This window comes from Dermacentor andersoni, chromosome 11 (assembly GCF_023375885.2).
Source record: "Dermacentor andersoni chromosome 11, qqDerAnde1_hic_scaffold, whole genome shotgun sequence".
In the NCBI taxonomy this organism is placed as follows: domain Eukaryota; kingdom Metazoa; phylum Arthropoda; class Arachnida; order Ixodida; family Ixodidae; genus Dermacentor; species Dermacentor andersoni.
Window position 1 is genome coordinate 126,030,623 of NC_092824.1, and position 22,054 is coordinate 126,052,676.

General features: G+C 49.1%; 3 protein-coding genes across 7 annotated transcripts in view; 1 reads left to right on the top strand and 2 right to left on the bottom strand.

The window, feature by feature from the left end:
* Positions 1-4,764: 4,764 nt before the first annotated feature.
* Positions 4,765-8,031, bottom strand: LOC129386981 (uncharacterized). The gene is made up of 2 exons (XM_055075605.2): positions 7,830-8,031; positions 4,765-7,573 (listed from the first exon to the last, which is right to left on the bottom strand). Exon 2 carries the CDS (start codon positions 6,581-6,583, stop codon positions 5,321-5,323), a length of 1,263 nt encoding a protein of 420 aa, XP_054931580.1. The 5' UTR covers positions 6,584-7,573; positions 7,830-8,031; the 3' UTR covers positions 4,765-5,320.
* Positions 8,032-11,314: 3,283 nt separating this feature from the next.
* Positions 11,315-11,735, bottom strand: LOC126539646 (uncharacterized). Its single transcript, XM_055075335.1, has 2 exons — positions 11,557-11,735; positions 11,315-11,441 (listed from the first exon to the last, which is right to left on the bottom strand). The coding sequence occupies exons 1-2, from the start codon at positions 11,733-11,735 to the stop codon at positions 11,315-11,317; spliced, it is 306 nt and encodes a 101-aa protein (XP_054931310.1).
* Positions 11,736-17,529: 5,794 nt separating this feature from the next.
* Positions 17,530-22,054, top strand: part of LOC126539647 (nuclear pore membrane glycoprotein 210-like) — a 240,043-nt gene continuing 235,518 nt past the window's right edge. For 3 of the 5 annotated variants that reach the window (XR_008614325.2, XM_055075601.2, XM_055075602.2), the window contains exon 1: positions 17,531-17,795. Coding sequence is in view for 4 of the 5 variants with exons in the window: in XM_055075601.2 (XP_054931576.1) it covers positions 17,617-17,795 (179 nt within the window). In the remaining variant the exon portion in view is untranslated. Of the gene's footprint in view, positions 17,796-22,054 lie in introns of all 5 variants that reach the window. The other 2 variants (XM_055075603.2, XM_050186531.3) reach the window with 2 other exon arrangements.

Consider the following 22,054-nt stretch of genomic DNA (forward strand, 5'->3'; position numbering starts at 1 on the left):
GTGCGATATAGTAAATAGTTGGCGTGATTTGTAACCGGACGCGGTCAGCGCAAATGCGCCAGCAATCGTCTATACGAAGCGGCTCGCCTGACTGGCGTGTTTACTCATCGCTACTAACGGCACCGAGAAAACTAACCGTATTTTCACTTAAGAGAAACATAAGTGTTCAGGCATTGATTGTGCTGATGAATTTAGGCGCTTTATTACGAGCTGCGGACGCATCGGCATGGGCCCTCGTCCTCGGATAGACGGCCGGCGAGCTAGGCCTACACAGTCTCCCAGCGATCGCAAGCTCGCCTGGCATGCTCGTTCGCTTCCGTCGGCGCCAATGAAATCAAATGTGCTGCAAATTAAGCGTACGATAACTGTGTACACCTTGTGCCGACTAACATAGACGCTTCGTTATACGAGCTGCAAGCGATCGTGTCACAAGCGCCACCGGTGTCGGATTCGATGGCTGAGCGAGCTGTGCCTGCCGGCTCCTATAGCCATCGGCGGCTGTCAAAGGAGCCGTTACTGCTAACGCGGCCTTGCGGAAACACGTCTACAGTGCTTGCATAGGCGTGTTTATATTGTCATCATTTGTTTCAAACAAGAGAGCTGTGCAAATACGTTTGCTTTCACTTTCTGTTCGAAGTTACGCAGCATTCCGAGCTTCCACGCAGGGGCGCCGGTTCTGGGCGGAGCTGCCCGCCGCTCGCTCATTCGTACCATGTGTCCCGAATCGCCGCATGCGGCAAGTCGCACACGACGCGCCGTACGACAGATCGCACGGAAAATCGCACCATGTGTCTCCCGCTTTACACATCTCGTCGGCCCGGATCGGTCTCTTACCCGCACAGTCTGAGTGATTATCATTTAAATCGACTCTATCTTTGCCTCGACTGGCGGACCGCTCAACCGACTCTGGCACAATGCAGCAGGCTTTACTCGAGTTATGCAACTCGCACTCTTGCGAACTGCCCTCTACTGCATTGCCCAGCTCACGCTGTGCATCGACACACAGCCCGTCGGTCTCGAGCGCTGTCTCACGCGCACAGTCCGAATGATTCCTAATTAAATCATCCATCTCTAGGCTACCTAGACTGGCGGAGAGCCGCACCGATCCCTGAACAATGCAGTTGTTCTCTCGTGAGCTACGGAGCTCGCCACCCCAAGAACTATTCTCAACTGCATCGTCCAGCTCGCACTTCTGCACGCAGATCTGACCTGACATGGGTGCTCGCGTCTGTCAAGTCCGTAGTATTCTGTACCTCGCTAACGACCTCGCTACCATGAGATGCGACGCACACGCGCTGTAACTGTGCCAATTTGTTCGCAGCTGGCCTAGCTGTCTCTACAGTCCTCTGTTGGCACAGCACCTCGTCGCTTTCACTCTGGCCTTTAACGGCCTCTGTTGCCACTAAAGCTTCGTTAGCTGCTAGCACTTCGAGTTCACCTATGAACGTGCTGCTACTCTCACAGGTACTACTACTTTTCTCGGCTTTCGACGAAAATCTGCAATCTACTTCCTCACACTTTTGCTGCGTCCAGCCTACAGATTTCTCAAGCCGCTGTTGACTTCCTGCGTTTAGCTGCTGCAAATCCTGTATCTGTTTCTTTACTGCTGCAATTTCTTTTTCATCCTGCCGTTCTTGCTCACGCTCTTGGCGTTCTTGCTTAATTGATTCCTGTTCCCGCTTTTTGCTTAGAATTCGTTTGCCCATTTGTTCTATGAATTTCAAATCATTGTTACTTTCTAGAATGGTTTTACGAATCTCTGATTCCTTCAAGTCCTCATCTACGTTTACCTCGATCTCCTCACACAACCACAACAGGTCAGCTCTCGTCAAACACATTAGGACCATGGTCGCTACTTTAAGCTTTGGCTCTGCTGTCACACAATACTTGTTGCGATACCCACGCAAATCAAAATACAAGTAAAAGATCCCAGCGAATCAAATCCAAAAACACAGTGAAATTGAAGCCTGGTAAATCTTACAGCCAAAACCAAACGCTTACCCACTGAAGCAGCACCATATCACCAGTCCTTCCCCGCCGTATCCAGTCAGTTGCAAGAGGTGGTCAATCTCAAGTCGCCTCCAACTTGATCAGGATGCCGGTCGGTCAGTGGCGTAGCCAGAAATTTCATTCGGGGGGGGCTCACGCTGCAGGTGGACCTCCTCCTTAAGAGGAAACATTAGGTCGGATGCTCCATTAGGTCGGAGAATTCGTTTTTCTCGTCAACCAGTGCACCAAATTTGACGAGGTTTGTTGCATTTAAAAGAAAAACTTAAATTCTAGTGACTGTTTGTTTCGATTATCGATTTAAGTCGTCAATATTTTATTGAAAAGTGGCAAAAATCGAAAATTTTCAGAGAACGAAACAACTAAGTTTACAACTCTGTAAATCAGCATTGAAAATTGATATCACAGTTCTGTGAATTGCACATAATAGTACATCTACAGCGGACAAAATTGATTTGTTACACATGAGTCTTAAAAATTAAGTATTATGGAAATACGGCTTTGCAGAACCCTTGGACATAACATCAGAACCCTTGGACATAACATAACCAATTCACGTAAGATACAAATTGACATATCGAATTTGTCCGCTTTGAATGGTGTAATGGATGCCGTTTACAGAACCGCGATATCTCTTCTTGATGCAGAGCTATTAATATTTAAACTACGTGATTCAACTTTTTTCGAACTTTCGAATTTTTCAAAATATTTTAAACAAAGTTCAGGCCCTAAATCGAAATTCCGCTTCCAACAGACACTAGAATTTAACATACTCTCTCAAATGCAACAAATTTCATTAAAAGCGATTCAGGAGTTATCTCAAAAAACCGTTTCTGCATTTTACATGTATCTGAATAGGCCGCGTCGGAGTTGGGCCCGAGCTAAAACTTCCTCTTAAACAATTTGCCTAGGGATCAAATACACGAATAATAACTGCATTGCCATTGCCAAAAATGCTGCAAACGAATTCTTGAAAGCTACGCACTGTAAATACAAGTAAAGTATGTATTTTTTCTTAAAATATTATACTCGTATGTGCCAAAAATTGTGCCTAACATAACTGACGTCAATTCTTCCATGTATTTTGTCTATTTATTAAGTAAATAAAATATCTCACGAACTTTAGAACTACATCAGTTCGAAGCCAGCAAAGCAGTGCATGCCGCTGATATGAAAAATGTAAAGGCCATGAAATGAACAAGTTGAGGACAAATATGTTAATGACACTTTGTCATTCAAGATCCTTCTTTACATTCTTGTACATATGCAACGGCCAGTGAAAACTCTTAATGACGCTGCCATTTGTTCCAATGTATTACGCAGCAGCAGCTGTCACCGGTCGTGTATCCTTAGTAATTGCACCGAAATTATAGTTGCAACAGAGACCACGTATAACAAGCAGGAGTTCTGCAGAATATACGAGGGCGAGTCAAATGAAAGTGAGCCAATGCGAATATATAACAAACGGGGTACTTTAATTAAAAGTAGCGCCCATGAGCATTTAGACATTTGTCCCATTGACTAAAGAGTCGCGCAATTCCCGTCTCATAAAGCTTCTTGGGTTGCTGCTTCAAAACGTCTGCAACTGACTTTCACGACATCGTCCGAGACGAATCTGGTTCCCTTGAGCTGTTTTTTCGGTTGCCCCAAAATGTGGAAGTCGCAAGGCGACAGGTCTGAGCTGTATGGCGCATGTTGCAGCGTTTCCCGCTTGAACTTTGCCAGTTTTGTATTAACCACATCAGCGACGTGGGAACGGGCATTGTCGTGGAACAAGATGACCCCATTCGTCAATTTTCCACGTAGTTTGTTCTTGATTGCGACACGCAGCCGATCCGGCGTTTCACAATATCGGAAACAATTGATAGTCTCGCAAGATTTAGCAAATTCTATCAGTAATGGCCCCTGACGATCGAAAAATAAAAGTCAAAAACACCTTTCTGGCGGAAATGACGGCCTTTGCTTTCTTTGGGGAAGGTGAATTTGAATGTTTCCATTGTAAGCTTTGCCGTCGTGTTTCAGGCTCTTAGAAGTGGCATGATGGTTCGTCTCCGATCACAATTGCAGACAAAAAATCGTCACCTTTATTGTGATACCGGATCAGATGAGTAAAGGCAGCGCTAATCTTCTCTGTATTCTGGCGGTGGTTCAAAATCTTGCGCATCCATTGCGCACACAAGAGCCGATAGCCGAGATGTTCATGAATTATGGCGTGAACAAAACCGTGACTGATGTTCACACGCTCTGCCAGTTCATCGATGCTTATCCTCCGTTCTTGTCTCATCAGCTCATCAACCTTTGCAATTTTGTTAGGGGTGATTGCACGATGGCTTTGCCCCGGTCTGGGATCGTCTTTGCAAATTTCACGTCCTTCTTTGAAGCGTTTGTTCCAACGCTTCACAGTGGCTAATGAAATGCAATGTTAAACGTACACGGCATCCATACGGCGACTAATTTCTTTTTGGGAAACACCTTCAGCTGTCAAAAACCTGACGGCACCACGCTGCTCAACTTCTGGAGAGTCCATTACGGCACGCAACCATGTCGAACCCAGTGTATGAGAGCATTAAAGAACATTTACCCTCACATCTGCGTGTCACTCTTGTAAATGAGAGATGCCTGTGTGCTACGCGCAGGCCTTGCAGATAATGAACAGAACTGTTGTGTCGGCAGCGGCAGGCAAGCGGGGGGCCCCGACGGGCGAACGCGCGGCTAGCGCCGGCGCAGTGAAGGAGACACGGAGCTAACTGCTCCCGATGAAAACCGGAACGAAGACTCCGCCGACCCGCGGCTGTTTATTACTTATAAAGGCTTCACACGCTAGATGACACCTCCCGATTGGTACAAGCTCGTCACATGACAGAAGGGGGGTGCGCCATCTAGCTAAGCAATTACAAAACATACATGTGCGATGACACAGAGATCTGACAGGGGGCGACACTATACTACATCATCCCCCCCTGGAAACAAAGTAAGCATACAGTGAAACGCGCACACATGACGCGCACTTAAGTCCAAGGACAAATTCAGTTCGTTCCCCCCCACGTTCACACACGCGCACCAGTCGCACACAAAGCACGCACTTAAGTCCACAACAATTTCAGTCCGTCCCTGCCCAAGTTCACATACACGTGCACCAGTCTTGGGCACCAAAACACAGGCAGTCACTCAGTCTGACAAGGAACACGGCACAACACTCACTGCACCGCAACAAGGAGCACATTTTATACCTGTGTTAACGAAACATGTGGACTGTCTCCTAAATGTCAGAACAAGGCCCCTAGCCGTGGCATTTCGAAGACGGAAATACGCTCTACACTACATAAACAAAATCATCGAGCCACGGAGGCCGTTTTCTGTCACGATGAGGACGCGTGCGTACCTCAGAAGAACTTTGGGGGTTGCGACGCGTATCGGTCGACTTTAAAGACCCAGTCGTCCCACTACTATTTCCCTCCCCCTGGTTGGACAATTGAATGTGGTTAGCGCTCAAAGCTGGAGAGGGTTGCCCAGGAGGCTCCTCTCGAAGTCCCAACAAGTCCTGGGAGGCTACCGATTCCCCCACGGAATCAGAGACAACTGCTGACTGTGCAGACTCTGAAGTGATACAGCCAGACGAACTACTTAACTGATGCCTATGAAAGGACGATGTCACTACAGACGAGTCATCGGAATGACTATCCAGGTTTGAATAGGAGTACAAAAAATCTTTATCACTTGTACACAATGTACTACCTGCTGGATCCTTCATCACTACGGTTAACTTAGACACATGCCACGTTTGCCCATCACTGAGTAGAAAAGTAGATGGTCCTATCTGGGCCTTGACTTTACGAGGTTTACTGTACTTAAAGAATCCTTTCCTGTTAAATCTTATTCTGACAGTGTCTCCCACCTTGATACGAGTTGCCTGAGCACCTCTACGTTTGTCTACGTACGGTTTAGTCTGCGACTGTTTCTGCAAGACCCTTTCTTGAACTTGAGAGACAAGACTGTCCTGTTCCCGTAGATCTACACAGAGCCGCATGGTTCCATCCTTCTTGCGCACCACCACGAGTGGAGACACCCACTCGCAAGCCTCGACGTCGCAGTCCTCGAGACGTCGCAATTCATTTGTGACCTGGTCACGGAGAGCCAGGGGTAGTCGGCGCAACTTTGAAGATACTGGTTTCGCATCTTGCTGCCGATGAATTCGGTGCACAAAGTTGTTGACGAGGCCCAACTCGTCACTGGAAAGGTGATCAAAACCCGGAGGCACACCTGTGGGGCTCTGTACTGAAGGAAGCGATGGTAGACGGCATGTCAGCGACGTACCGTCGATCTGTATGCCCAAGCGTTGGATGGCATCTAAACCCAGCAGTGATGTTCCTGTAGTCGTTACGTGGAACATGACGGAGCATGACTTTTGGAAAAACTGGACAGTGGCTTGAAACAGGCCTTGAATGTCGATGCATTGCTTGGAGAAATTTTTCAAGTCCACTGTTTGTGACAGTCTGTGCTGTCGACCAAAGTGCTTTCCAAAATCTTCGGCCGTCATCATTGAGACAGACGCTCCCGTATCCACCGGCAGTCGCATGGAGACGCTGTTCACTACGACCGGAACTTGTAAATCATTTTTAGCTTCCAAAGTGCTCACCGTCAAGACAGACGCGGACGGCTGCCCTGCGGAAGTTGAAGACAGCGTCTCTGCGGAAGAGACGTGTTGAACAGTACGGGTTTTTCGGCATACCGATGCAAAATGGCCCAACGTGTGGCAGGCGTTGCACCGCCGGTGCCTTGCTGGACAATTCCTGTACGTTGCAATATGCTTCGTGCTGCCACACCGATCGCATGCACCACGGTTCCCGGAGGAGCCATGTGCGAAATGTCGGCCGTCTCGGCGGCTTCTCGGAAGAAGTCGGCCATCTTCATGGCCTCCCGGACTACGTCGGCCATCTTGGCGGCTCACCGGAAGAAGTCGGCCATCTTGGCCCGTCGACGGAACGCCAAGTTGAGATGCCTCGATTCTTCGAACATTTTCGGAGCCGAACGCGCGGTTCGCTCGATGCAAGGCTTCTAACGAGCGTCCAATTTCTTCTGCCTTGTCCAGGGACAGGGTTTCGCCATGAGCCAGCAACTTTTCGCGAACGCAGACGTTCGCTACCCCATGTACAATTTGGTCTCGGACGCGCTCGTTGTAGGCTGTGCCGAAGTTGCACTGTACCGCCTTCTCCTTCAATGCGGTCACGAATTCCAGGAATCCTTCTCCCTCGAACTGCTTTCGACTGGTGAATTCGTGCCGTTCCGCCAGGACATTTGTTGACGCGGCGAACAGCCGGTCAAGCCGCTCCAAGAGTCTCGGAAACTCTGACGCTGGCGGGACCGCATCACTTGACGTTGACGCTGCGCCGGTTGACTGCCTTGCTGCTTCGCTTGAAGCTGACGCTGCGCTGGTTAACTGCCTTGCTGCTTCCTGCTCCTCGTCTGCAAAGTACTTCCGTTGTCCCTCACGCCCGAGAGCGCTGACGAGCGCGGACGCTCGTCGCGCGTCTGTCCAGTCGCCACCGCCGGCCGCTTCGAGGTGGGCCTGAAAAATTTTTTTCCATCGATGCCATGGAATTAACGGTGGGCCGGGCACTTCAAGAAAAACGGGAAGGTTCGCCGTAAAAGCCATGCCGGGTAGCGTGCAGGAGACAGTGCAGGAGGCAAGCCGGAGCTCGCCGCAGGAATGGGCAAGGAAGAACAAAGGGGGCGAGAAGGCCTAGGCTCGGAAGCCTCGCGACGCCAAGTGCGTCGGCGGCGTTTGCCTGCCGTGCGGACACGGGAAGGGTCGCTTCACTTACGAAGCTCGTTGGTGTCCCGGGGCTTCGGTCGGAACCGCTGCGGGAATCCCATCTTCGTCGCCAAAAGATGTTGTGTCGGCAGCGGCAGGCAAGCGGGGGGCCCCGACGGGCGAACGCGCGGCTAGCGCCGGCGCAGTGAAGGAGACACGGAGCTAACTGCTCCCGATGAAAACCGGAACGAAGACTCCGCCGACCCGCGGCTGTTTATTACTTATAAAGGCTTCACACGCTAGATGACACCTCCCGATTGGTACAAGCTCGTCACATGACAGAAGGGGGGTGCGCCATCTAGCTAAGCAATTACAAAACATACATGTGCGATGACACAGAGATCTGACAGGGGGCGACACTATACTACAAGAACCATAATTGCACGGGGTGGGTAGGCTCACTTTCATTTGACTCGCCCTCGTACATTAGAAATGCGAAGATGCAATGGAATATACAAATGCGAAGATACAGCTTGATAAAAGGCAAAAAAGTGCCACTGGAACCGAAGTTCACTGCACGTATACACAAAACCTCGCAACAAGATATTTAAACATACGTATAAGTAAGTCTCCAATAAATCTACGTATCTAAGAAGAAGTCACTGTATATAATGCGTCAGACAAGGCAAGTAAACATGTTGCGCAATCACAGATTCACAGAATCCTAGATCCTGCCCCCATTCCGTCCACTCCCCCCGATGTATCGCGCGCGACGGAAGGCGGCGCGCTTACTCCTCACTTTTCTCCCTGGCGCACACAAGACTGAGCCACTAACGTCGGCTCACCCATTCCCCCCCGCCCACGCTTTCACTCGCACATACAGCATGCGGCGCGGGGTCACGATGTTATCGCACTTCGACTTTATGCGGAACATGAGGGCGACGGCGACGGCAGGAATGCACCTAGAGTGTCCATATAATTGCTATCGCAATAATATAATAAGACTATCGGGCAGCTGAAGCGTCCCATGGCCCATTACTTCCCGCAAAAGAAGTAACAAAATAGCACGTTCACCATGCGACAATTCGCTGCACCGCAACAACGCTTTCTTTTTTCCTTTTGTGGGGCGGCGGCACCGTAAAAAAAAAAAAAAAAACGCGAAGTATGTTGGTCACAATAGAATGCCTACTTTGGGCAACTGATATGGCTATCAAAGGAATATCGAAGAAAACACGAGACGCTTGGTCCACCAAGAACCATGCGCATACTGCTCGGTATCCTACACCGGCGAGACAAGACTTTCTGGAGAGGTTGCGCTCAAGCGAACGCGCTGCAATCCGTCGAGTCCCCACAGTGATGGCGGCTAGCGACCATTGTTTCTTTTTCTCGTCTGCTAGCTAGAAAGCGTCCAAAGCTCTGCCAGGCGAAAATGCACGTGGCCAGAGAAAAGCGAACTCGCACCGAAGGGCGCCGCGCGGTGGCCGGGGCAACACGAGAAAAACGCATGCGCTCTGACTGGCTCTGGCGGCGCGCGGGTAGGGGAGCGTGCACAAAAAAATTGAAGAGGCTCAATGTGTCCTGGCGATTAAAAGTCAAAGTAGAAAAAATAAATAAGAACGTAGTTGCCTTGGCTGGCTTTAGTGTCTTCACTGGATGCTTTGGCGCAGCTGAAAAAAAAATATACTTTTTTATGTGACATGATGGCACGAATGAACTACCACAACGCTTCGTCTCATCGGGCCTCGCTACGGGCTTTATCAACTTGTCTGATAGCGTGGTCATTTGGCTTGTCTCGTTGTATGGCCCGATGTGCGACTTTGGAAAAGTCAATGCACCTTTGGCATCAAATATTTATGGGAGCATTAAACTTACAAAGTTGCGCAATTGAAAATCTAAAGCACATGCTTGGAAATGTCAATGCACCTTTCACATCAAAAGTTTATGAGAACTTTATACCCATAAAGTTTCGGAATTGATATCCACGCGCTCCGTAAATTCCATGATAGAGTGTAGATTCCGCGGCCTCTGCGAAATGCCGCGGCGAGCCCGTTCGCCATGAAAACATCCTTGAAACTTTGTGCTCGGATGGGGCTGCTTGCGTTATGTGACTCCCGGTGCGTGGGCGTTGCCACGAAATTTTTTCGCGGTGAAATGGCTTTTCGAGCGTGAAAAAGACGCTCTAGACAAAATCCAGAATGATTTCCGGCGCCGGGGGTTGCTTTTGTCGGCGGTGCATGGACAGCACGAAAAAATTTCGGGGGGGGCTGAAGCCCTATAAGCCCCCCCCCCCCTGGCTACGCCCCTGCGGTCGGTCACCATGTGCCAACGTCCGTCAGCTGCCGTTGCTGTCTCCGAGTCGAAAAGCCGATCTAGAAGCCGTAGGCTGGTCTAGGAGCCGTAGGCTGATCTCACCGCTGCCATTCAGTTACTAGATTTGTCGGACGATCCTAGTCGTAGGGATGGAGCTTGGGAGGAAGTAGGATTTACTGGCAGTATTTAGATTTTGAACAAGACATACATTGGCAGTCTAGCGCGACTCCCATATGGAGCCCGCAAGACTAACATACAGCAAACAGCTTACGAGCACACAGCTCACTAGTGCATTTCTAGCCTGACAAGGAGCACTCAGCTCCGAACGAAGAGCACGACACGAGCACACCCTAGCAGCCGGCAAACGCTGCTTATAAGCTCTCCGCTTGACGTCATAGTTCGACGTCATCGTTCGACGTCACTCTTCGAGGTCCCCGTGGACGGAAACGTTCGTCCAGTCATTGCAAACTAGCCGCCCCCCGCAGGACGGCCCACACACACAAAGGCTCACACGTTTGAGTGCCCCGTGGACGGAAATGTTCGTGTTGCACACACACACACACACAGGTGAAAAGGCCGGACAGTTCTCGGTACCGCCCAGCTTTCAGTGCCGACGTCAGAGGGCTTCGTAGAACTCTGCTTTGTCCCGGATGGCTCGGCCAAGTACCAATTTCCTGAGTTGATCGCGCGCCACGTGGCTGCCGGCCCTTCGCAGTTCTCCGAAGGGCGCCCCGTCTGGTGGGCTTGGAACACGTGCAGCGGGCTGAAAGCTGGCACGTTGCCACCCCGTACGGCCATTCTTAACAGCGCAAACGGAGCCCCTAAGCCACTCTGCTCCTCCGCCACCCCCGCTACCCGGCTGGGTAACACTGAGCTTAGTGTCACACATTCCTCCCCCCCCCCCTTCTTGTGGCTTCTGGATTGGATTGGCGCGGCTCGCTACGTGCACGCGATCGCTTTTTCGAGTGCAGATTGGTGTGAGCCTGGTTTCTGCACTAGGCTTTTGTACAATCGCTTGTCGCTGCTTTCCTTTCCTCTGGATTGATTCGGCGCGGCTTGGTGCAGGCGCACAGACTCGGTGTGCGCCTGCTTTTTGCACTGGGCTTTCAAAAGACGAAGTGAGCGTCGCTTACTGCGGAAGTGCTGCGCCGCGGGCGTACCGTGTATGGAGCGCGCAGCAATGCCGGGAAACATTCATACAAAAGCAAAGGGTCAGAAAACTGCGCTTTATTTTCCTTTACTTTGTCACACTGGGTAGCGCCGTGCGATAGCTTCTAATAAACGCAGAAACGAGTCTTTGCAGCGCGTGTGGCCATTAATCGACTCCCACCACAGCCATATGAGGTGCGACTCCAGCAGCGGTGCAGTTACCCTGTAGCCGGCGGAGACGAGGTGGCGCTTTACTTTCTGCCAATAACTTTCGATTTTTTGCGTGTGAGCGCCCGTGATCGGGTCCACAAAGTTCACGCTGTACTGTTTCCCATTGCAAATTGAGGCTCGCTCCGTTAGCCCCCACTAAGTTCGGGATGCAGTTGTATGCGGCCCATTCATCACTGTGGATGGTGGTCCCCGGTTCAACGTTGACTGCAATAATGGGGCCTAGAGTCGCCGCGTCTCGTCGGTCGACCTTGAATAGTCGGAGCTCCCCGGTGATCACGCAGATCATGCCGAATACCCATGGTCCACGATCTGCTATGCCGCCGTAATTTTGGCGGCTCGGCGGAACGTTGTCGCCCGTCATCAGGCGGCCTCGATTGTATTTTCGCTTGCCGCGAAGGAGGCATTCATCAATTTGCACAATCCTCCCGGGGCCACCGAGTGGGGGTCGCGCCAGCAGCTCGTCCCGCACGACCTCACGAGCGTAGTTCCTTCAGTCGGCGATGACGTGGTCCGACAGATTAAGCAAGTCACCGGTCATCTCCTTCAAGAGTCACGTGCCTATGTTTTTGCTCACGCACTGCGTGAGCCAAATCACTTGCCGCCTGGAGACGTGGACGTTCGGGCGGCCGAGGCGGTCCGTGTTGGCGGAGTAACTTCCCTCACCTCTCCGCCCGTGCAGCGCAGCGGTACCTTGTAACTGCGACAGCTGCTTTCGGCACCTGTTGCATCGGAAGGCAGCCCGGCGTCCATTCTGAGTCTTCCTATACAATGTGACGACTTCGCCTTCGCAGGTTGGTTGGTCCGGGTTGAACCCCAGGTCCTTGCAGGTGCCCCAGTACTCCGACGACGCCACTCGACCTGGTCTGGCGTTGGGGCGCGGTGGGCGGACAGCGCTTGAAGCCGAAGCAAGCCGAAGCGATCGTACGAACTCTTCTTCCGCAGCTGCATCGCTGATAATTTGGCAGATGGTGACAGTATTGAGGTCAATTCTCGTGGCGGCCATGACAACGAGTGCAGCGAGAGACGCGGCTCGTCTTTTGTAGCCCCGGGATCCGTTACAGCAGAACCCTCTGTTAAGGACGGCTCACCCAGGAACGTTGAGGTAGCGTGGACCTGGCGGTCTGGAGCTTCACGAACATGCAGGGGCCCAGGCACAGATGCGAGACGACATATGTTCAAGCTTCCTCGATCACGCAGAGCGACACGCAGTCTAGCTTGCTCAAACGCTGAAGCTCGTTGGCGGGGGCGTGTTTTATATAGCCTGGAACGACCTCGCTCAAGAGAAGGAGAGAGGGCGAACGCTCTCCACACTTGCGGCCCCCGCTCGGGACACAGGAGAAAGCTCAACGGATTTTTTAACCGCGCTTGGGCCTGCACAGGCAAAGGCACTGACATGCACACACGCACGCACACACGCACACACACACGCACACACACACACACACACACACACACACACACACACACACACACACACACACACACACACACACACACACACACACACACACACACACACACACGCGCGCGCACCGGCGTGTACCCTGCCGAGGAGGAGAAGGAACGAAAGCACACACGAAGCTTAACGTTCGCGCTGGCTGAGAGGAAAGAGCACTGGCGAGCCTATGTAGACATCGGGACGTCGCGAGCGCGTGGGGAAGGAGACGAGAATGCGCGCACAAAGGCTAACGGCTCTTCGCCGTTGCGGATTTTCAAGGATTGTTGGCAGCTCTGCGAATTTAAAACGCATGGGCTTTCGTCGTGGTTTTAGCAGCGCAACACAAATTGTGCACTACACAGGCCAGTCGTAACACCTGTGGTGCGCGCATGGCTTCAGCACAAGGGTAGCGTAACGAACTTTCGTGGAAAGCTCTGAGCCGACAAGGGGCTCTCCAAATCCCTGTGCACGCGTTCTGCAAGACAGGCGCAGCTTATTTAGTTGCTTTCAGCTAGTAAAATTTGAGAATCACGTTTCCTGTGTTCTTATGATTATATATATATATATATATATATATATATATATATATATATATATATATATATATATAATATATCATACTCCTGTCTTTAATCATTTCCTTACTTTTCTGCGGCGCTCTTGGAGGGCAGGTGGGGCTCCCCAAGGCCCGAATGTTTGCGAACACCTGTTCCAAAATAAACAGAAAAAGGAACTATATGCTGTATTTCTGAACTAATTTTCATGTTTTCCCAAAGTATATTTATGACCTGTGGCAAATGGTATTGCAGTGGAAGCGGAATGCAAGTACGCTTGCGTACTTAATTTAGGTGCTAGTTGCTAAAGAACGCCGCCCGTGTTGTCAAAATGGCCGTATCACCGGAATATGCGTCAGCCCAGAATATAGTTCTACCCCTGGCCTTGACTTGGTCAGACAACGATTCACAATGTGCTAAAGACCGCTACATAACACGAAGGGCCACTTTAGCTGTTTTTATAGGAGGAACATGTCGACCTATATTCCAGTATCTCGCGGCCCCTCCATTATGGCGTCCCTCGCAGGTCACGTGATGCCTTGTCAATTGTCATACGAGATCCGATATGAAACCCGAATGATTATACATTATAACGTATGCGATTTATTAGAAATAACGATTTTTAACGTCGAAGACAAGGAAAACTTCTGTTCCGATGCCTGCGACATCGGCCGCTCCTTGGAGTTCTTTCTATTCACTGCAGCTATCCACCGGTGGCGCAGCTTGTCATTCTTCGTTGCGGATGGAAATCGGTGCAGGCTGAAAACACCGCACCGGCAGGATTCCCTACGTGTGTTGTGCTCTTCGCAAACTGCGCTAAGCAACCTGCTCCTTTTGCGCTGGTTGTTTTGACATCCAAACACGACGCAATGATGCCCGAATGACTTCTTGTACTTTGGATCCGCGTGAACGGGCACATTTCCGCACTTTGGAGTCCTAGAGCTGGCGCTTGCCATGTCTACTGGTCGCCGGCGAACACACTTTGGCATCCCAGTACAAAATGGCGCTGGTCGACCGGGCAATCCGGGTGCGAGAGTATGCGTTCGGTTAGTCTGGGTGCGAGGCTAGCGTGTTCTGGCATGTTCTGGTCTATATTACACGACAATAGTGTTCCTGTATATGCTCCCGCAGGGAGCAGAGTTGCGCATAGGCCCGCCGCCGTGATGCAGCTCTGCAGCGAAGCCACTCCTCGCGCGCGCAGGAGCCAAATGCCGCGCGGTGTTCCGCCTTTTTCTCTAGTGGTCGAGAGCTACAAGCACCAATTGTTCGCAGGCGCTTAGCAAAGGGCACTTCTTATACAGGCTACGCTCGAACGAGTCATTCGTGCAGCCGGAGGGGGTGGGCTTCCAACCAACCGAAACTTTGTATGTACCTATGTAAACACGCATTACAAACACACACACGAACGTACAAATAGGGGGTAGGACCGCCTTCGATTCCCCAAAATAAGATACTCCCGTGGCTCGAACAGCTCCAAAGCTCGCTCGCAAACGCACAGTACGTTGCCACAAAAAGCGGTGCAATGATTTTCAGCATGCATATGAAGTTGTCTTATCATGGTCAGAAAGCAAGAAATGTTTTAAAGAGTGTAAAACTTCACACACGTAAGGTGGACACTTAGCGCATTTTGGCTGCCGAAACCAGCCGATTAATGACCGTCGCCAAGAGAGCTATCGTGCCTGCAGTTATGTCAGTGACCGTTAACAGAGCGCCATTTATCACTAACCATCGTTCACAACAGCTGCACGTTTTCGATACATGCGGTGCAGACACAGATATAAGCGCATTTCAAATGTTGACATGCGCACATTTTAAGCAAAGCTTACTTTTATTTACTATTACTATTTAGTAGTACTTATATTTGGTAGTGCTTACTCTTTAGTAGCAGCAAATCTGCAAGTAGAAAAAGATTCAAGATGCAAGAGCTTCTAGCTGCTCCTCTGAATTCACTACAGCCACTGTATCTGAACGCACGATCGCCGGTCCACTGATTGCAATGGCGATGGTACTGACGGAAACGACGAGTTCGCATGAGTCGGCGATGCGCCCGTAAAGTTGGCTTCGAATCGGCGCGGATCATTTAACGTCATTTTTCGCGCTCGGCCAATAGCGGTGCGAGCGGCGCCGGAAAAGTTATGCGCAACTCTGCTCCCTGCGGGAGCATATACAGGAACACTAGTTCGGGGCCACTATCGTGCCTTCTCAAAAATCCCTAAACGATCGTATCCCTAGGCACTGCCCTGATTTTTGTACGACATGGTTGTACCGGTTGTACGACAATTAGACGCAACGCCAGTAGCCAGTAGCTCTACTTGCGCGCTTATGCTGGAATGCTCGAACGCGATGGATGGATGGATGGATGGATGTTATGAGCGTCCCCTTTGGAACGGGGCGGTGGCTTGCGCCACCAAGCTCTTGCTACTATGCTGCTTAATATCCTACCTAGGTTCACCAATGAAAAAAAAAAAACCCACTATGAACTACCACGTCCAAATTTTCTGATACCCTATTGCGAACTGTGCTTTTGTACGTCTCCGTCTTTTGTCGCTTCCCTACTTTTCTTCCACCAATCCTCCAATCGCCTCTTACTGATGTCTATTGCGGACCTGTTTGCTTCACCACTGCTCCCGCTGAACCCAAGGGCTTCAAGGAGGCCAGTGGTGCCCAAATCGACCGCTGGATAGACGTCTTCACATTCTAATAAAATATGCTCCGTCGTTTCCCTAGCTTTACCGCAGCAAGCACATGCTTCTTCTTCCTTCTTATATCTCGCTTTATAGGTGCGTGTTCCAAGGCATCCCGATCTCGCTTCGAAAAGTAATGAGCTTCCCTTTGAGTTATCATAAATGGTTTCTTTCCTAATTTCGTTTTTTCCCCTTAAGTAGTTACTCATGGCAGGTTTCTTTTCCATTGCCGCCACCCATGAGATTAATTCAGCCTCTCTGACTTTCCGCTTGACCTTCTTTGTTGCTGTGTTGCCCACCCCACAGGCCGCATACTTGCTGGTAAGCTTCCTAGTTTTTTTCCTCCACTGTGAATCAATGTTTTGCCTGTACAGATACCTGAACACTCTCCCAGCCCATTTACTTTCCTCCATATTCCTCAGCCGTTCTTCATACTCAATTTTACTGCGAGCATCCCTCACTTCAAAACTAGTCCAGCCCATATCCCCTTGCACAGCTTCATTTGTAGTCTTCCCGTGAGCGCCCAATGCGAGGCGACCCATTGACCTTTGGTTCCCGTCGAGTCCTGATTGTACCCCTGATTTAAAGCAAACAACCGCATTTCCAAAAGTAAGTCCTGGAACCATTACCCCTTTCCACATACCTCAGAGGACCGCTGCGGTCACGGAGGAAGGAAACTAAGGAGAGGCCCTGACGTCACTCTTTGTGAAGCAAAAGTGAAGCCGGAATTTAGCGTTGCTCATGGCGATGCTCCGCCTTTTGGGCCACCCTCCTCTCTTGTTTACATCTTTCGCGAAACCACGCCGCGCTGCGCGTGGTGTCGCGCGCTCGCGCAACATCTGGCAGAGCACAGTGCAGGTAACACAGCGCAACAAGACACGGTGACTAACGCAAACCCACCCACTCAGCGCCTTTGCCACGGCCCGAAACCTACCAGAGCAACACGTGTGAGCGCTCAAAACCATAACAACGCCGCCATTGTGGCCCAAAAAACGTGGCCATACAACAAAAAAAATAAAAAAAGCAGCAAAAAACCCTCTGTGGCGATCGCTGGAACTTGAGAGTGTGCGGGCACAGACAATGCCTCCTTTACTATATGCCTGCCGCGTTGTCCGGTAGCTCGGTTCCGGGCCCTCTCCCTTTTCTCTCCTCCGCGAAAAGGCAACGAGCGCCTCTCATGGCGAACGCCTGCAACTTTCAATCACGTGCTGCGGCCTCTGAGATTGACATGGCATCTGTCGCCGTCTCGGAGGCCCGCAATAACGCCCACTAACAGACGCCCGGCGGATGCATTCAGCCGCCGCTGCCACATCCGCCGGAAGTTGAAAGGCAACGAGCGCCGCCTCACGGAATTTATGCTAAACTAACTTCAACTAAGGGAACTGCCGCTACAATGGGAAAGCGAGCAACGCGGCGGGCATCTAGTAAAGGAGGCATTGGCACAGAATTCCTATATGGTGCGGGGTGCGGGGCCTGCTGACAATTCGAAACATGGCGCGTATGCGTTTGGTGACGGGCATGTCGCCCCGCTTTGCTATCTTGGTAGTGTTGTGCGCCGCAGAAGCGGCAAGGTTGGACATGACTCGAATTTTGCTACCTTATCGCCACGAAGCTGCCAGCAACTGCACCCTGAGCCTTCTAGAAACGGACGAAAGTAGTTGCTACGAATGGTGCGTGCACGTGCTTCCCACTTTCTCTTGTATGCGCTGTGTGGTTCGGTAGCGAGCAGGCACTGCGATGTAGCAAGTGCAGCTGCATTGTGTTTGTCGGCAAACATTGACAATTGATGGTCGCCCGTAGGGTGCCTCAAAAGCCGGGCTTGGCATCTTTCGTGTTCGGGGCTAGGTCACCCAAGCAGATGTCGCCAGGGTTGCGTAGAGGCACTTACGGAACCTTACCAATTATTTCACAAAAGTCGCTACGCAGGCGCACGCTGCATGGAGTATGTGTGCCAACATACATTGCCATGTCCGTGGTTTGACTGTTGCCAAGGGACAGCGTGGTACACATACGAGCTAGGAGTATCGACCGCTGACTGTTGTCCAAATCCTTACCAGGGTCATAAGGGCACTACGCCAAACTTCTATGTAAGAAATAAACAAGAATGGCCAACAGCCATAACTTATCACATTTGATTTGCTTGTCGAAAATGCCATAAAAATGTGGGTAAGGGTTACACAGGGCATTGATAGCGTCATCACCTAAATTCTCGTATTTCTTTGACGCCTTCCCCAAGACATTGAAACGTGCTCCTAAGGGTTGCAGAGTATAGCGCTCGTCCTCCCTCCCACCATTCTCTCCCTCCACAGAACTGCTGAGTGCTGCGGCTGTGCCTTCTTTTTGGAAGCTTTGCACGTCCACAATTTGTCTGGCATTTCAGAACATGACCGATGGGCATGCAGATTTTGCTGGACCTTTCACCACATACGCCTGCGTGCTCTCGATCTATTACGTATGCGTGCACAGCTTTTATAGCTGAATTTTTGCACCCTGTGTACAGGTATGCCTACATAATTGACTCGGCGTTATCTTGAAAAATTCTCTGTGGTGGGCCATCTATTTTGACATGTACATGGACTAGTCTATTCAACTATAATTTAATCTGTTTATTTTAATTGATTTTTTGCAGTTAAGCACGTTATTTCCATAACCTGCTCAGAAGTGTTTAAAAATGCAATACTACACTTTCTGAATGCCTGTTTGTTTTTAGTGCATTTGTTCTATGATGAAGTGTACTGGTGGGTAAAAAAAGACTAATGAAAACCATATATTCATTAACAGGTCAAAAATGCACTCATTATGTTTTTGTAGTCCATACAAAGAGCATCAAAACTTACTTTAAAATTTACAAATGCTAAATATCAAAATTTACTGCTCGACCTGTCCCTACAAGCTGAACATTTAAAAAGTATTCTAAATAAAATGGTGTGTAGTGTGGTGTATGGAAATAAGCCACGCAGTAAAAATTCAAATGTTAAAACCATAATGAGTACCTTTCACATGCTGTACATTCAAAAACAATACGTATTTGATGCCATGAGTAAGCACTTCTTAACCCTGTTTAAAGGGACACTAAAGTGAAACAATAAATCAGTTTAGACTAATAAAGCCCTGCAGGCAGGCAGGCAGAACCCTGCAGGCAGTAATTTCAAAATGAGTGAGTGCTAGATGAGAAAAGGTCGAAGTATCAGTATTTGAATTTCGTGCCGAAACCCTGACGCCTGTACGACAGTGTGATGTCAGGGATTCCAAAGTATGTTTTCGCATTTGGGCCACGTTGGCTGAGTAAATGTTCCCGAAACTTGCCATGTTTGATATTCGGATCCATGTTTGATATTCGGTTCCTTTAGAACACAATGCAGTCAGTCTGTACCGCTATATAATTCAGTAGGCCCTAGAAGATGCAATCAAAATCCGTGATGTCACAGCGACCAGGTGTGGGAACTTCAAGGAGGCGTCACCACCAGTCTTTCGTTCTTGCGCTTTTTCTGGTTTACCAAGGCTCTTATCATGGTAAGAGTGGTGTTTTTGGTGTTGTAGAAAGGTAATTTGCTGATGCAGAACAAATCATTTTTCTCTTTAGTGTCCCTTTAAGCTTGATTAAGTGGCTGAATGTTCAGTTTTGAATATGAATCAAATGCTATTAATTACCAACTATGCATATTTGTATTTGAAAATTAACTATTCAGTACTTTTGAATATTGAAACTAACCAAATATTTTGCAACAACTGACTGTGAAAGTTTTGTTACTGTTCTCCATATGCTAAACAAAGTATCGCAAATTATCTGAAGGGAAAGAACAAATGTTTTTGACGCAACACAGAAACATATGGATAATACAAGTTTTGTTTTTGACATCACGTGGGAAGCCCTCATGACAGCCTGAGTTTTGCTAGTATTTTGTCATTTAGTGTTTCTGGCAGTCTATTCATATAGGGGCGTATTCATTGTATGTATTCATTGCAGGGGCGATTACAGTTTTTAGACATTAACATTACCTTGGGTGAAGATCATGTATGTTGGCAGTACGCACCTCGAGCACAAAAGGAGCTTCTTCCTTATGTGTCGGCGCATTCAAAAACCATAAAACGTTCCATTGCTAAACTTTGTCTTGAGTCTGCTCTTGTGAAATCGTGTCACCATGTAATGCGTGCGAGCTTTGACAAGCAAGTTGATAGGTTGGTTTCAGCGGGGTTCCCTAAGCACGGTTATCACAGCAGTGGCTGAAGCGATCTTGCAAAAAATCAAAGGTGCCATCATCAAGAAACCGTGCGCACAAGAAAAACTAGCTGCAAAGCCGGAAGTGGTTCCGTATGTACATAGGATAGCCCACAATATGAAAAAGGTGGCGAACAGACACGGCGTCCGAGTCGTGTTATTGGCTCCTCGAAAACAAGCAAAGCTCTGCTCCCGTGTTGCGAGCCAGGGTACGTGGAGCAGCTGCACCAAAAAAACATGGAAAGCAGTTTGTAAAGTGCTGCACCGGTGTGGTATATGAAATACCTTTGACCTGCGGGAAAACTTATGTGGGCCAAATGGGTAGATGCATGAATGACTGTGCAGCTGAACATGTGTGGTCGCTGAAAGAAGGAGGTGCGCATCTTTCGCAACATTGTGCAACTTGCACTGCGTGTGACCGAGCGGCAGAACATTTGCCATGAAAACAATGCCAGTACTGCAAGAAGTGGGAACCGCGGTTCGGAGAGATAAAGATTCTTGGCAGAAGCAGGGAAACAAAGGCACGTGAGGTTTTGGAAGCATTCTATATAAAGAGGAAAAAAGTGTGTTAGTGATACTTCCGTGACCCTCTTCAAAAGCGAAAGGTCCTATCTAGAACGGTTTAGCAGATGATGCATTATGGTCATTGTGCGCATGTCTGTGATTTTCCTTATATTTGCTGATTTTTCGGTGAATAAAGATAGATGAAGTTGGCGCTTGTCCTGTGTCGTTCTCCCTCTCGTGATTGTCTTAGTTGGCGCTGTTCCTTCCTAATTCTAATATTCATGTAAGATCTCTATATTTTAAGCTGTAACCAGGGATGTTTTTTTAATGACAATTAATGATGTGTTTAAAACTAGTTAACTGTCCCAGATATTTAGCTAATTTTTGCACTAGTCAGTACTTGGTGCATTATCCACTCATGCATGCATCCTGGCTGGGATGAAATAGGAGCAGAAAAACAGATGCAGATTTCATGCACCATGGAAGTTGATGTAAGTGAAGCATTGTTTTGACCTGCTAAACTTGTCAATATTTATAGTTTTACTAGTGCAACTGAGAATTCCTCACGGAGCGCTAGCTTCCTTATAGCAATGGTAAGAATTAACGCAAGTCATGATGATCTATTTTTTTGTGTAGCTGTAGTGTCACTGATCCCATTAACAAACACAGCATGCGCATCTGGTGACGCACTACTCCTTTCTTTCATTAGTGCCATTGCCGCAGTGCACCAAATAACTGATTAATGAGCTCCTCAGATTATTATATCAGGAAGGGCATTATATGCACGAATCAACTCGTTTTAGTAAGCCTTTTTTTTTTTACTGAGGGGTCTGCCCATGAACCTTATATTCCATTTTGCTTAGAAATGAATGTTTTTGGCATTTGATTCAATATTTGAAGGTGGTCTTTATTGAGTATTCATATTCAATTCAGGAATTTCACTTTCACCAAGTACTGCCACGCAGAAATGTCGCCTTGTGAGTCTTTAGTGCATACGTGTGTTTCTAAGCGTTAGACACTTGCTGTTACGAGCGAAGAGTGTTAAAGCTGGAAATTAATTGTGCATTAGAAGCCTGTACCTGTGGCCGTATGGTTGCAGCATATTTTGTGACATCTTGATGCGAAAGCTTCAAATGGCTCACAGAGCGAAAAAGCCGATGTCCTCCTGTAGCAGCAAAACAGCACCTAAATTCGCATGGCTGCGAC

Coding starts and splice junctions, on each gene's coding strand:
- LOC129386981 (XM_055075605.2), bottom strand. CDS start 6,583: ATGCGACTGCCGGTGGATACGGGAGCGTCTGTCTCAATGATGACGGCC.
- LOC126539646 (XM_055075335.1), bottom strand. CDS start 11,735: ATGATCTGCGTGATCACCGGGGAGCTCCGACTATTCAAGGTCGACCGA. Junction 11,442..11,556: donor AACGGAGCGAGCCTCAATTT/GCAATGGGAAAC, acceptor CGCCGGCTACAG/GGTAACTGCACCGCTGCTGG.